Source organism: Solanum stenotomum, chromosome 12 (genome assembly GCF_019186545.1).
Source record: "Solanum stenotomum isolate F172 chromosome 12, ASM1918654v1, whole genome shotgun sequence".
NCBI lineage: Eukaryota > Viridiplantae > Streptophyta > Magnoliopsida > Solanales > Solanaceae > Solanum > Solanum stenotomum.
In genome coordinates this window covers 7,155,867-7,171,807 of record NC_064293.1, presented here as the reverse complement: position 1 = coordinate 7,171,807, position 15,941 = coordinate 7,155,867, and the positions used below count along the sequence as shown (strand labels likewise).

Here is a 15,941-nt window from a genome sequence, read left to right as displayed (position 1 = left end):
AAAAATCTTAATGGTTCAAAGAATATTATTGCTCTGTTTAAGTGTTCATTTGATAAAGTAGTGAGTAGGAGAATTTAACGGACAAATAAAGCCAAATATATGAGTTTCCCAAATTATTTCGCCTTCAAAAAATAAAATATTCAAACAAGATTAACCAAGCATTACAACCTAACATAAGAATTCAAAATTCTAGCATATAAAAGCATACAAACAAATACAGACACTCAACACCTATTATATAGATGCAACTGTCAAGTGCCACTCTTTTTATTTCTTGCATCATTCATTATACTAATTAGTACCAAATACGTTTTTGTTAGACTCCCTTTGAATTTTCAAATAAATATTTTATTTTGAATATACAATCCGAGATTTATGCATGTTGCTAATAAAAGGATTGATCTTTTTCATCTTTGAAATTAAGTTTAATTGAATTAAATTAGTAGAATGAGAAAAAGTTTTTAAACTAATAATCCATTAATATTCTTAAATGCATTTTCCTTTTTAAGGACAAAAGTTTTGAATTAAAAAGATATTAAAATAATATATTTCTCTCTCATTGCTAGGGGTGTGCAAAAACCGATTTAACCAATAAACCGAACCGAAAAAAACACTATTGGTTTATTGATATTGGGTTATTGGGCTAACGGTTTTTAAACGGTTTTGCAAATTTTTTTATTGGGTTATTGGTTCGGTTTCCGGTTTTATAATTTTTGTTAATGGTTAAACCGATAACCCAATAAGACTATACTAAATTTATTAGTTTTATTGTTAATTGTTAAACGATTGTTACTTTCACACTTTTTGTTAATGGTTAAACAATTGTTACTTTCACACTTTTNCATTAATATTCTTAAATGCATTTTCCTTTTTAAGGACAAAAGTTTTGAATTAAAAGATATTAAAATAATATATTTCTCTCTCATTGCCACCTTTATTTTTCTTAAACGTCTTTTGCATTTTTAGTGATACAATTAATTGTGATTATACGATATTGAATAATATCTTTCTCTTTCTTTAATTTATAATAATAAATTGTGATTAACCTTTCCATTCTCGTAATGTAATCAATGCTTAATATAAACAGCATGAGAAAAGAATCTCCGCCATTTTTAATCCAACATATTTCTCATCTTCTTCCTTGGAGAATTTGCAGCTATGGCAACTTTCTGCAGGCTCAGATCACTTTTGGGTCTCCAGAAATTGGTTTGTTCAATTTCACCATTTTATCCGATGCGCAGTTACTCTTCATCTCCTTTTGGTGTAAGCACTGTTTCTTCTCTTCTCCTATTATTTTTCCACTTTTGAACTGCTGAAAGACATACAGTTAAGCAATAGTTGAATTGGGTACTTTTTGTTCCCCTTCAATTTTAGTTGCTGAATTGGTTGATGATTTTCTATTTTCCCTTGCTACGTTCTTTTGTTAAACTTAGCTGAAAGGGATTATTGTGTATATAAAATTGTCTTGGGATCCCTCATATGTCAAAGTAAATTTCATGTCCTTAGCCTGCAATTTTTCTTATGTAACTACATTTCACGTTTGCTGATTATATTAATTTCTGCATCTTCTACAGAGAATTGGATTTATAGGACTCGGAAACATGGGAGCAAGAATGGCTGATAGCTTGATTAAAGATGGATATGAGGTTGCAGTACATGACATGTAATGCTTACAACTTTATTCACTTATTTATGGTTGCTTACTCTGTAGAATCAATCACACGTCAATTTCTCTTTTTATTAGTAAGCAGGACTGGAAAGGGAGAGTGGATATGGAGTGAGAACAGTGAGAATTAGATCCACATCTGTTGCGTGGGAAATTCTCACTGGTACTACTAGGCTATAAGCCTAGGTGGCTATGTTGCTCGGACTCTCCAAAAATGATGCCGTACCCGTGTCGGATCCTTCAAAAATGCACTACTTTTGAAGGATCCTACACACATGCTTTGATATTTTAGAAAAGTTCGAGCAACATAGCTAGGTGGTGTCACAACTTAGGTTAGTTTCATATGTTGTTGGATATAAAGTAGTATCTTTCAGGTATCTATGTTGTGTTATGAAAAACGGACAAGCATAGTCGGACAAGAAGCAAAAATTACATTGTTGGACACTCTTATATGTTATATTTTGGTGTAATACAATGTGGAATAGGGTGGTTGAGAATAGGAATCCTTCTATTTTTTGATGCTTTATTTGATTTAAAGGATTTGTCAGGTTCTAAGTCAATTTATGTGAAGTTCCTTTGACCTTGAGTTCATCAGTTTGTATTTGTCCCAGAAATCATAATATTATGAAGATGTTCTCAGACAAAGGCGTTCTCACAGAAGATTCTCCTTTAAAAGTTGCGGAGACAAGTGATGTAGTTATTACAATGTTACCGTCATCAAACCATGTGAGATTTGCATACCATTTTGTATCTTATTACGTCATGCACTTTCTCATTTTTCTTAGGCTGATTAATTAGCCTGAATCCTCCATAACTGATGTGAATGTATCCCACTATCCCTTAGACTTATTATTGTTGTTGATGAGTTAGAATATTTGTCAAATGAATCAATATATCTTTAATCATACAGGTTCTGGATGTCTATACTGGAAAAAATGGTTTTCTTAGTGGTGGTAATCTACTCAGACCAAGGCTATTTATTGATTCTTCTACAATTGATCCTCAGACATCAAGAAAGGTCTCTGCAGTTGTGTCTAATTGTTCTTTGATAGACAAGAGAGGTATATTAAGTAACAAAATGAATGAACGTCACAATTTCTGCATTGTGTTGATAGAGCATGTGATATGTTATAAATACCTAATATCTGGTCATAAGGTACTAATGTCATTGTACGTTATAGGCATATCAGTCGCTGCTTACCTCTGTTACCAACAATACATCCAGGGAGACAAATAAAACAAAAAAAACATACCCCTTTCTTGTGCAATATCTATGACAATGTCACTGTTTGTACCTTATTATCTTCTTTTATGAGTTTTTCTTCCTAGACTAACTTATTCAATCAAATGGCCCAAAAAGCATGACGTTCAAAGTCAGTTAGATATGAAAATGAGGCAGCAAATGTGCATACCACCCTATTTTCTTTTTTTGGATGGTATATCTGGTAATTTTTCCCATGGTAGTTTCTCCCTCTTCCTCATATCATCCTGGTTGTCTATCCACATTGTGTGCAGTAAAATTCCAGTAACTCGGTTCAATTTGATGAAAACAAAGTCACTCATTCAGTGGGAAAAGTACCGTAGAGGCAGGAGAAGGGTCTCATACAGACACCTCGACGAGAAAATCACTGGTTTCGAGGCTGGTTTGGTGGCCTTGAACCGACGTATTGTTGTTGCTGAGAACAACATCAGTTCTTTTGAATCCGTCGCCCTTGAGGACTTGATGATGTCAAAGGGAACCTTATTGAGCAAGGTGAATAGCACAAGGAAGGGCTGACCAACCTTGAGCTCAAGCTCATGGAAGCTCCATCCGCGTTACACAGAGAGTTGAAGCCTTGAGTCAGCAGATGGAAGAGACCACACTCATAGGTGGGCGTGGTCTGGTTACTGGCCGAGAAACACGTATTGAGGCTCCTAAACCCAAAGAGTTTCGGGTGATAGGAGTGCTCAAGACGTTGAGAACTTCTTGTGGCAAATGGATGCTTATTTCGAGCATGTTAACATTACTAATGAGGCTGCCAAGATCCGTATGGCAGCGATGTATTTGAGTGACACTGCTATGTTGTGGTGGCGGAGGAAGAAAGCGGTATGGAGAAGGGAACGTGCTCCATTGATGATTTGGGGCAGTTCAAGGAGGAACTAAAACAACAGTTTTACCCTCAAAACGTTGTGCACGAAGCTCGTCGAAAGTTGACAAAGCTTAAGCAAACGTCCTCTATTTGTGATTATGTGAAGGAATTCACCAAGATCACTCTTCAAATCCCAAATTTGACCAGTGAGGATTTATTATTTTACTTCTTGGATAACCTTCAAAATTGGGCCAAACAAGAGTTACAAAGACGTCAAGTCAATGGTGTGGACGAAGCTGTTGTAGTGGCTGAATCATTGACTGACTTTCGTGCCGATGCTGCCAAAGGAAGAGACAAACGGAGCAAGCCTGTTGCTCCCAAGGTGGATCCCAATCGGAACAAAGGCAGGTCAGACCGCTTTGAGAAAGAGAAAAATCAAACTCTCATAGTTCGGAGCCCAGCTCCAACAACTTCTTCGTAAGTGAGGTGAGGTATTTCTTTTGGTTTGAATAGGGGGTCGTGTGCGCCTAAGTGCGAAAAGACAGTGCAAGCTTTGTTATGCCGAAACCTAAATGTTAAGTCAGCAACACTTCCAAATGCCACTTCTTCCCGTCGCATCCGTCTTCAGGACGATATAGCCATAAAGATGCACGTCTTAGTGGGGAAAAGATTTTGCCCCCGGTGTAGCTCGAAAGCAGAAAGAGTAGAACTCATTCGAGATAGCTTGGTGGTCAGCCTTCCGGACTTCATATTCATCATTTTTGAAAGCGAGGGGAAGGGATCTCTTTTCTGTCACAAATAGCAATAAAAAGGGGCAGGGTTACGGATCACTCACGTCATGAGCAGCAGATCTGACGAGCTCAACTTCCACTGAAAAGAGAGGCCGTTTCCTGTCCCCCTTCCAGTGGGGAACCCGCTCCCCGGTCGTCGCTCTGCTGCGTCTGGCCCGTCCTCTAGGTACCGTTGGAAGGCAGGGAGTGTGACACCATACATGCCTGGGAGATGGTATTCTTTGTTTTAGGTCTTGATAGATTTTTCTATCGATTGAAGTTATTATGCTGGATGATTAAAGTTCCCAACCAGAGCAACAAATATAGAGGTAACCACAACCAATCTTCAAATTTCTACAAGAATTATGAGGAACAAAAGAAAGGTATTCCCAGTCGTGAAGGTTGTTACCTTTGTGGTGTGACATCTCACACTGCTCAATTTTATCCCACGTTGAGCAAACTTGGGGCGAGGGTTGTTGCCCACAAACAGCAAGAACAGGCTACTATGCAATTCTGCAAACAACCAGGGGAGCGAGGCGTACAGGTCGACGGGGCGGAACAAGGGAAGAACAAGGCTGTTGGCTTGTTCAATCACATGGCCTTGTTTAGTAGCTATTGTTGCCCAACCGCCTCGTGTGAGGCTGCACGAATCACTGTTTGTTGATGCCAAGTTTAATGGAAAAAATGTTCGTATCATAGTGGACACGGGGGGCAACCCATAATTTTGTGACGGAAGAATGTGCTAAGGATCTTGGACTTGTCTTTGTGTCCAGTGATACGCTCCTGTTGCTCCCAAGGTGGATCCCAATCGGAACAAAGGCAGTTTTGTTTCAAACCAGAGCAATGAATATAGAGGTAACCATAACCAACCTTAAATTTCCTCAAGAATTATGAGGAACGAAAGAAAGGTGTTCCCAATCGTGAAGGTTGTTACCTTTGTGGTGAGACATCTCACGCTGCTCAATAAGGTGGGTGATGGTTTGAAGACATTGTTTTGGAAGGAACCATGGAACGGGCATGAACTTTTGATGTCTGCTTTTCCAGACTTATTTTCTATATGCAGCAATCATGAAGCCACTGTGGCAGACACCTGGACACCTCAAGGGTGGAATATCTGTTTCAGAAGGAACTTAAATGACTGGGAGATTGATAGGGTGGTTGGTCTTCTGAAGGAAGTTGACAAATTTAAAAGTACCTCTGCCGTTCCAGATGTTATTAACTGGAAGCATAGCAGCAATGGGAGATTCTCTGTCAATAGAATATACAAAACTGAAGCTTTGGGGCAGCCAGGAGGCAGTACAGGGCCATGGTTAAAGGTGTGGAAAAGTTTGGTCCCATCCAAAATTAAATGTTTCACTTGGTTAGTGGCCAGAAGAGCTTGTCTTACTCATGAAGTCCTACAGAAGAAAGGCTTTCAATTAGTGTTCAGATGTTTCCTTTGCAATGAGATGGCTGACACAAATAGTCATTTGTTTCTGTATTGCAAAGTGACAGCCCAATTATGGTCACTTTTCTTCAGCCTCCCAAGTAACAACTGCATCAGATCTTCTAAGTTGTTGGATCAGGAGAGGGGGGTAGCAAGTCCCAGAAGAGATGGTGGAGAGCAGTTCCTTCGTGTATTTGGTGGACAATATGGAAGGAAAGAAATGAGAGATATTTTAGGGCAGGTCTAATAGACTAATACTATGCAGAAGATTAAATGGAATTGTATTGTAAGCTTTCATTTTTTATGTAAACTAGCAAATGTAGAGGATGAAATTCAATTGGTAGATTTTTTAGGCTCTTTGTAATTAGCCTTGGTTATAACTCTTTGTTGATAACTTTTTGGAGGTCTCCAGCATATCCTTGATGCTGAGGACAGAGGAATACAAATTACCAGTTTTCAAAATATTAAATAAAATATAGTGTTAAACTTGTTACATAACTAATACTGATTTGAAATGCGAAGACGTTTGAGCCTAGTTTATCTTATATGGGTATAACGTTTCTTCGGCATGTGTAGTTTCTTCTATGGCGATAATTTAATGCAATCTTAATACGAAGTCTATTGATCAAGTTGCTAACTTGTCAACCAAAAGATTGGGGTTTTCACAGTGACATGAATTTTCAGCTTCGCATGGAACATGAGATCTATACAATCTAACTGGAGGGAGATTTTCAGAGAATCACAGCCTATGTTATGCTGTAACCATTTTCGCATAAAAGCAAGGCTTTGTTGCATCATGTGAAATGATTATTGTTTTCCCTGTCTTGGGTTAAGAATATGTTATGCTTTAACCATTTTTGCATAAAAACAAGGCTTTCTTGCATCATGTGAAATGATTATTGTTTTTCCTGTCTTAGTTAAAAATCATAGCCAAATAATGTTGCGGTTTTTTAGCAAATTCACCACTGTCTTTGCAGATGGCTGGAAGGCTCCTGCTATGTTGGATGCTCCTGTATCTGGCGGTGTTCTTGCTGCAGAGAATGGGACTCTTACTTTCATGGTATTTCTACAATCTAAGTGGTTCTTAAGTGACTGTTTTTGTTATAATTTCACACCCACATGCTCCTTAGGTGACTGGCTGTAAGAAAATCATTCTCTAATTGAAATGTTCTTCTGTTTCCTGTTAAGTCTCTATGCCTTCAACAGATTTTGAAGCTCACAATCAATGGTCTCTTAAGATTCACGCATTAGTAGTAATTGTAGTAGTAGTTGTTGTTAGTTATGGCCTTGTGGGGAAGGAGTAAAACATTAAATGTAAGACCTTACTTTTTTTTCTAAGCTATCCATTTCTTAAATATTTGTCCAACTCCAATGCATTAGAGAACAATATGAATCAACTCCAAAACTTGTTTTTAATTTCAACTGCTGGGATATTTATAACTTTTATAGTAGTTTTACATTTCACGACATACAATTGAGAATATATGAACTTTTTTCCTTTCTGACACTAATATGTAGTTTGGACATTGAATTATTCATAGATATTTGATGTGGAAAATTTAAATTAACTCAAACATTGTCTTGGTTACATACATATGGCATTCCACTGAAAAGCTGGATTAATGAAATACAGGATTTCTTTTTGTTTTGGTTGGTGGGATTGGGGTAGGGGGGATCTGCTTATCCTTATCAGCATTACCTGACTGGATGGCACACGTGTTTGTGGATAAAAAGCAAGGATATTATAATCCAATTCCAGACAGAAAATTCTCTCTTTGTACTTTCAGGCTTCTAAAGTCAGATTCCTGTTGGTTTGAGCTAATAAGCAACATCTGCATGTAGGTTGGTGGTCCAGAGGATGCTTACTTAGCTGCCAAACCCTTGTTTCTCTCGATGGGCAAAAACACTATCTACTGTGGTGGATCGGGGAATGGTGCAGTATGTCCAGGACCTATTTTTTAAACTTTTTCACTTTGAGTTTTACATGTCTGCTGAGTGCTGATAAAGACTTTGAACGATAAATCCTTTCTTTGGTTCTTCTGTTATATTTTGTTTTCCCAGCTTTGACTTTATTAAACACTGAGGTAAGTGGAACCGATAAAACTATACAAAGTGAATCAATATAAAACAGTGTAATATGTCCAGCTTTCTCTATCAGAATAGGTAGCAGGCAGTTACTTCTATGACTTCGATTCAGTAGCGTTTGGAGGATTTGTGCAAGTAGTATCGACATACTATCAGACTTCAGCTTCTAAGTGGTTTGGGTTTGGGACTCCGGTAGTTTAGGACTTTACTTCATAGCCCAAATTAATATTAACTTGTATTGTTTTCAAGTAGTGTCTTGTTCATGTGGGTGTATATCTATTTAAAAATTTGAATTTATACATGAAATGAAAGTTTTTTGCAAGTGGTGTCGCATAACACCTTTGCCACTACTTACACTCATACATGTTTATATAATTATATCCAGATAGCACATGCCAGATAGAAGTGTATGATCATCATTCACCACCAGGGGGTTTCTTCATGCCAGATAGAATTAATTGTCTGCATAACCTAGCTTTCTTCATTTTGCAGTCTTCTACAGGGCAATCGTTTGTACTTTCTGTAGTTTGAGAACTAAATACAAAATTGTATCTTGTGATGATGACCCTAAAGCCCGAATTCAGGAAATTTAAGGCTGGTGAGATATAGGGTGTGTTTGGTATGAAGGAAAATGTTTTCCAGGAAAATAAGTGGGTTTCTTACTTATTTTCTTGTGTTCGGTACGTAAGCAAAAAATATCATCCTAGAAGTATTTGTATATAATCTAGACAAATACTATGGAAGGTAGAGATGGTGGCTATGGGGGGTAAAGATGAGGTGTGTTGGAGGGTGAGGATGGCACAATCAATATGGAATGACACTTGTTGAACTTGTTTTCCCTACTTCCACTAGCGAAGTCATTTTTCTCATTTTTATGGAACTTGTTTTCTTAGAGAAATGTGTTTTTCAAAAGTTTTGCAATAATTTGACCCAAAAAATAAAAGGAGAAAAAAGAAAGGAAAGATTCAAAAAAAATAATTTGCCAAATGATTTTCTATGGAAGGTTTTCAAAAATCTTTTTTAAAAGAACTGTCTTAATGCTAACTAACAAAATTTGGAGAAACTTTTGTTATGATAAATCCATTTCTGCCAAGAAAAATGCGATAACTCTTTTTCTTTCTCAGACTGCAAAGATCTGCAACAATTTGGCAATGGCTATTAGTATGCTGGGGGTGTCTGAAGCCTTTGCTCTTGGTCAGTCTTTGGGAATTGAAGCTAGCACTCTAACAAAAATATTCAATTCTTCAAGTGCTCGCTGTTGGAGTAGGTACTCACTGCAACCTGGTACTAAAGAACTATTATAATCCATAATAAGACAAATGTCTTATGAAAAAGCCTATTTGCATGAAAAATAGTCTGCTTTAGTAAATATTTGTCTTCTGCACAATTTTTATTTTTTGGGAAACAATGTGAACTGAAACCATTAACAAATAACCACAAATCACAACCTAAAGAGCACCTTGTTCAACAAACACCTTCTAGGAAGGGTGAAGTAAAAAAGTAGGTCTCAGGCAGACAAAAAACAACTTATTAAATTTTCGATCTGTGTATAAATTCTCTACATCTACTGACTTTCTTGGAGCCACTATGTATATCTGTCCTGCCTATAATGTCTTTCTTTATCTGTGCGCAATTACTTCATCCGGCTGTACAAGTTTCCCTTGGAACATCTTCCAATTCCTAGTCCCCCATTTATGGTAGATCATTCCCCACACAGCTGCAAGTATTTCCTTTTTGAACCGCTTCCATTGCTGTTACAAGTGTAACTCTGGTCCACCCTAGCATCCCAGTCCTAACTGCATTGATCCAGTTACACTCCACAAACAAGTGCTTTGGGTTCTCAGGAACCTGATGGGCACATAGGCAACACTCATTTTCCTCCACTGGTATATTCAACATCAACAACATGTCTTTTGTAAGCAATCTGTTTTGAGCTGCTAACAAACATAATAATTCTGTGCTTTGGTTGGGCCACTGCAGTCCATTTAATCTCAACAGTAGCAAGCCGAGGTTGGTCTCCTATTAAATCCAAATTGCTACAAGTAATAGAATACTCACCTGTAGGAGTCAGACCATACTTCCCCTGTACATGCCAACTCTTCATTCTTTCCTTTAAAGAGTTTATCTTCCTCCAATACCAACTACTATGAGGAGGAGCCTCCCATATGCTTTCAGTTGCTTTCATATATACCTCATGAACCCACTTGACCCACTTGTATTTCCAAAGAAGTTAGGAGGGCTACACATTAAGGGATGTAGAGTATGGAATATTGCTTCCACAGTATTAGAGTCTAGAGATGCATTTATACAAGACATTACAGCAGGAGATTGGTCTATATTGGCTAGCATACTCTGGATTTTCCACTTTAGGGATAAGTGCAATGATGGTGGAGTTCAACTGCTTTAACAGTTTTCTGTTCTGAAAGTAATCCATGACTGCCTCAGTGATGTCCTCACCAACAATATCCCGTGTTGCTTTGAAAAAACCACTGCCATAACCATCAAGCCCAGTGCTCCTGTTACTATCAATTTTAAAGATAGCAGACTTCACCTCCAGTCTTGTAAATGGCTTAACTAAATTAACCTGCTGATCAATAGTTAACAGAGTTCCATTCTGAATAAGACTTTGGAAGACTTTAACCCTTGTTGGAGCTGTTTTCCCTAGAAAATCATTGTAGTAATCCACAAACACTTGGGCAATTAGATCAAGATCATTCTGCCAGTCACCTTTATCATCCCTAAGTTGTGTTGTGGTTTGATGGAATCTCCTATGTTTGATCACAGAATGGAAGTACTTGGAATTATCATCTCCTAACCTCAACCAAGTTACTTAACTCTTTTGCTGTAAGTATACTTCAGCTAAATAAGAAGACTCTCTGTAGGCTTGGTATTCTAAATGCTCCTCTTGTTGTAACTCCATGTTCCCAGGATCAGCTTGCAACCTCAATTGAACCTCTTTAAGGCCATTCCTATCCTCATCAGCCTCAGTAACAATGTTTCTTAAGTGTTGAGCATTCAATTCCCTCAAGCTCTTCTTCAAGAACTTGAGCTTCTTCACAATTTGGAGCATTTTACAACGAATTACTTGAGCCCACCAACCAGCTCTGACCAAGTTTTGGAACTCCTGACACATTGCAAAACCGAAATTGCTTCCTAGATCTAGGCGTCCCTTCCTACAGTGTCATCCTTGCTGGACACTGGTCACTAATACCTTCAGGCAAGTATATTGCTTTACAAGAAGGCATCGTATCCAGCCATTCATTATTGATAAAAATCCAGTCAATTTTTGAGAAGGTCCTCTGCTCCCCATTCTTGTCATTCCATGTGTACTTAGTGCCTATGTGTGGTAGCTGAATCAGTTCACACTCCTTAACACAATTATGAAAATCCACAACCTCTGACCATGATACTGGATTACCACAAATCTTATCCTCAGGGTATAGAGTTGAAGTCTCCCAGAATCATCCATGGTTTCTGACATGTTCTATGGTTCCTCACCAGACTTTCCCACAAGTCCCTCCTTTCCTCCTTTGTATTGAAACCATATACAAATAATAGATCAAATGATAGTTGTAAGGGTATACAATACCTTATAAGTAATAATTTGAGCAGTCATTGTGGTAGGTACAACATGATAATAATCCTGCCTCCATGTAATCCATATCCTCCCACTATAATGCTGAGCCAAATTAGTGACATACTGCCATACTTCAAACAATTTTTCAACTAGTTGTTCAATTTTATTACTCTTTATATTAGTTTCTAATTGGCCAATCAACCCAACCTGCTCTTCATTGCAAAGGAGCTTCACCTCCTCTTGCTTATTGGAGCCATTAAGCCCCCTAACATTCCATCCTAGATATTAACCATTCCCTGTGAGAAGAATGGCCTAAGATCCCACATTTCCAACTATTCCTTCATTCAACCCTGCCTCATTTGATAACTGGAAAGAGTTTGGTGTAACAGTCTGCTGCACTATTGTCCTCCCAATCTTTGTTGGTGTTACCCAAGCTGCCTGATTCTGAGCATTATTTCCCTTTGGTGGGGTACCCTGATGCTTATTCTTCTAACTGGAGATTCTTTTCTATCTGATGGTATCTCTATGGTTGGTTTTCCTGCAATAGAGTGCTTGAAGTTGCAAGACTTTGTTGCTGGCAAACAGACTTGTTCCCAATCTGCTGAGGGACTTGAATCTCAACCTGTGATTGTCTAATAGGTTCTACTGCCTCCACAATTGGCTTCCTCACTGCTGGAGCCTTCTTCTTCCTGCATATCTCCTCTGAGGGCCCATACTTATGACAGTGATTGCACAAGGTTGGCCTCCAATCATATGTGACTTTCTGCTCAACTAGATCACCTCTTTCATTCACAAAAAGTGATTTCCTCTGGCAATTTAGCATTCATATCAACTTCCACGAATAGCCTAGCATAGTTGAGTCCCACCTTCTTCTCAGTGTTATGGTCCACCATGATAGGTTTTCCAATAAGACTCCCAATTTTACTAAACCCTTTAGGGCTCCAACACTTGAATTCAAGTCCCAGTAGCTTAATCTAAATAGGGACTCTGTATAACTCATCCCTAGTGAATTCCATATCCGGGGTCCAAGCCTCCACAATGAAGGGCTTGTTATCAAAATGATAAATGCCCCCATGAAATCAAAATTATGCTAGTTAAATCTTGTCTGTACCGTCTAAATCTGTCCCCTGCTCACATATCCAAAATCAAAGTGTAGCTTATTACTAACTTAACCTAATGCTTGTGTCTATGTAATGACAGTGACACATATAATCCAGTGCCTGGGGTGATGGATGGAGTACCTTCTTCAAGGAATTATATTGGAGGTTTTGCGTCTAAGTTGATGGTACGCGTTCAATCCTATCTTGATATAGTACAACTTATGTACCTGCTAAGATTTCTGAGAACATGAAGGTTCAGTTCTACATTTATAAATGCATGTTAAGGTTCACTTTTAAGTGAACTAATTAATATGCATTTCTTTTAACTGTGTTCTCTGGTGGGTTTTACTCCTGTGCAATTGCCGGCAATATTTTTGCTCATCCATTGTGGTAATTATGAGTATGCAATTGATCTGCTCTTCTTTTTGTGTCTGTGTTTGATGCATCTGAACACCTATGTGTTCACTAAAGAGAGAGATCTGAGTTCATTAGGTGTACAGGGTAACATCAGTTAAACAAAGATCCATTTCAATTTGTTATGAAGTATTTTCCTTTTTCTTTTATACTCATTTTCATTTTCTCTCTTTGCTGCATAATCACTTGAAATCACAATATATAGGAAGTCAACAATAGTTTAGTTTGTATTATACTTTTTGGGGTTTACGCTATCATCAGTTACGGATGTTCTTGTCCTCCTCTGTTCAGGCTAAAGATCTGAACCTTGCTGTAGCATCAGCAAAAGATATTGGATTCAAGTGCCCCTTGACATCACAAGCAGAAAAGATGTAAGTCCTACCTACTTCAGCAACGAGTACATAAGATGATTAATGTTGCGTAGACTGCAGACAATTGTATGCATGTGAAGTTAGAAATAGAAGCTATGTGGTTACTTCAATTATAGGACCTACTTGTCATACTAATACTTAAAAGAATAAGGATCTGCTGGCAGTACATTATTATCTGTCCACTCAATGCATTAACCTGGGGTTTAGGAATTTTGCCATCTGTAATGTTCTCAGCTGCATCTCCTTTCATATATATGAAATTGGAGGTATACTATTCAATTACAGTTGCAACATTCTATGCTAACTTACTAGGCATTGACAACATTTTCCTGAAATATTTGCTATTTGAACTCATTAAATAATGCACTTGATAAATGATAGTACATGAAATAACAGTTATAACAGAGTAGACTTTCTAATGTACTGTGTATCATGATAATGCATGTCAGAGAGATTTCATAATTTATCTGAGCAAATACTTGGTGCTGGAATAATATCAGAAAGTGCTCTATGATTTATCTGTTATTATTTGCTTTCAGTGTGCTGCATTCTCGGTAGTTTGAAAATTGTTTTCTGCAATAAGATCTGGTCAATAAACTTTGTTGCTGTGTGGTGCTTTTCTCCAGTTAGACATCTTGGTTGTGAACTCGATCGATGTGTTTATTCAATTTTAGTCCTTGACTATGTCCTCAATTTTGTTGTGACTCGTTGAGCATTGTAAATTGTCCGTTGACCATGAAGTTCTGAACACTTCACCACTATCTTCAGTTCTTGAGCCTCAAAAAGGACTTAAATAAGTGTTAGGCACTTCACAACTTGGTCCACGATGGACCATGTGGATGCCATATGAAAAATCTTCATTCGAATACAAAATGGAGCAAAGTGGTACATAACATATAGTAGGGAGAAGGTTTGCTAACATTTAAACAGTTGGGTGACACCGTTTCAAGGAACTAATATCGCAATACTCTCTCAAAACAGCATGTTATTATATCAACATTTCTGGTTATTAGCATTATCTGTTGGAGTTAATGTTATCTAAGTATCTGAATTCCATATCTGTATCCAGCTTCACAGAGCTCTGCAATAACGGTCATGAGGCAAAGGATTTCTCTGGTGTATTTCGGTACTATTACTCTGGAAAGGATGAGCAGTAACCCCCTCAGCTAAGGTAGATGTGTTGGCTAGAGTTTCTGGTTCCACTATTCGGAATCCGAAAAGCTTGATCCAAGATTACTTGCTTGGTGCCCTGCAGAAAAAAATAAAAATTTGTATAGTTGATGTTCTTAATCCTATTCTTCTTGCATTTCAACAATTCACTTGGTTGGAATTGTGTATAAATGATGAACAGTGAAGTTAGTGGACTGATTTTTTTTATTTAACTCCAATTTCGGGTTCTATTTGTGAGGTTATTAATGAAGTTTCCACTAATGGTGCTAGATATTTAAATTTAAATGGGAAAAGGCGTAAATTCACCCCTAAAGTTGTTCTGAAAATTCAGTTACACGCTTAAACTATTGGAACGACCTATTATACACCTATACTATTCAAATGTGAATTAATACCACCCTGAAAGCTAACATGGAAATAAAATTAAATAAGGCACATGTGAGTAAAAAAAAGGCAATTTTCCCCCACCTCACCCTTCTTCTTCACGTTACCCTACCTTTCTTCTCCTTCATTTTTTCTTTATCACAAACACTCTTTTTGCTATGGCTAATGAGAAAAATAATTTTTTCCATGATTAATTTTCAAGAGAAAAGCAGAAAACAACATTGTGGGATAGAAATTCATTGCAAAGATTGGTGAAGTTGTTCAATTAATTAGGTTCACTGTTCGAAATTTTTTCCAGCGAGATCTAAAATTGGTCAATTCGTACTCATTCCACATCAAATTCCTCAAGTCAAGCACTGATTATTCAATTTATTTGTCATTTTTGTTGATTGTGAGCATTTGAAATAAGATTTGTTTTAGATCTTTCTTTTTCTGTGTAAAAAGTTTTTGGGTTTTGCACAAAATTTAATATTTTAATGTATGTTCATAGATCTTTCTTCTCTCTCAGAAAAATCCTCTCTAGATTTTCTTCAAAATCAGTAATAATAAATCGAGCACTAATTTTTCAATTGTCTGACAAAGATATTTGCAAATAAATATGTAAACATTAGGCAAATCACATAGTATAAGAAAGAAATTACTTTCTATCCCTACTCTTTCATTAATTACCAAAAATCCCTTTTTTAGTGTCTTTCGAATACATAATATAGCAGCGCGGATACTTTAATTAATAAAGGGCGGATACTTAAATTATTAAGTTGTTGGCACGGATACTTTAATTAATAACGGGCGGATACTTAAATTATTAAGTTGTTGGCACGGATACTTTAATTAATAACGGGCGGATACTTAAATTATTAAGTTGTTGGCACAGATACTTTAATTAATAACGGGCGGATACTTAAATTA

General features: G+C 37.2%; 1 protein-coding gene across 1 annotated transcript; it reads left to right on the top strand.

Annotated features, from left to right (window-relative positions):
• Positions 1-1,065: 1,065 nt before the first annotated feature.
• Positions 1,066-14,861, top strand: LOC125849198 (probable 3-hydroxyisobutyrate dehydrogenase, mitochondrial). Its single transcript, XM_049529233.1, has 10 exons — positions 1,066-1,263; positions 1,575-1,663; positions 2,278-2,392; positions 2,577-2,727; positions 6,909-6,991; positions 7,774-7,869; positions 9,141-9,283; positions 12,794-12,878; positions 13,399-13,478; positions 14,548-14,861. Exons 1-10 carry the CDS (start codon positions 1,159-1,161, stop codon positions 14,633-14,635), a joined length of 1,035 nt encoding a protein of 344 aa, XP_049385190.1. The 5' UTR covers positions 1,066-1,158; the 3' UTR covers positions 14,636-14,861.
• The last annotated feature ends 1,080 nt before the right edge of the window (positions 14,862-15,941 follow it).

Bases quoted from the DNA above. Each gene is read 5' to 3' on its own strand.
- LOC125849198 (XM_049529233.1), top strand. From the start codon at position 1,159: ATGGCAACTTTCTGCAGGCTCAGATCACTTTTGGGTCTCCAGAAATTG. The intron at 7,870-9,140 runs GTATGTCCAGGA...TTTCTTTCTCAG, and splicing joins GTGGATCGGGGAATGGTGCA to ACTGCAAAGATCTGCAACAA. The intron at 9,284-12,793 runs GTACTCACTGCA...ATGTAATGACAG, and splicing joins AGTGCTCGCTGTTGGAGTAG to TGACACATATAATCCAGTGC.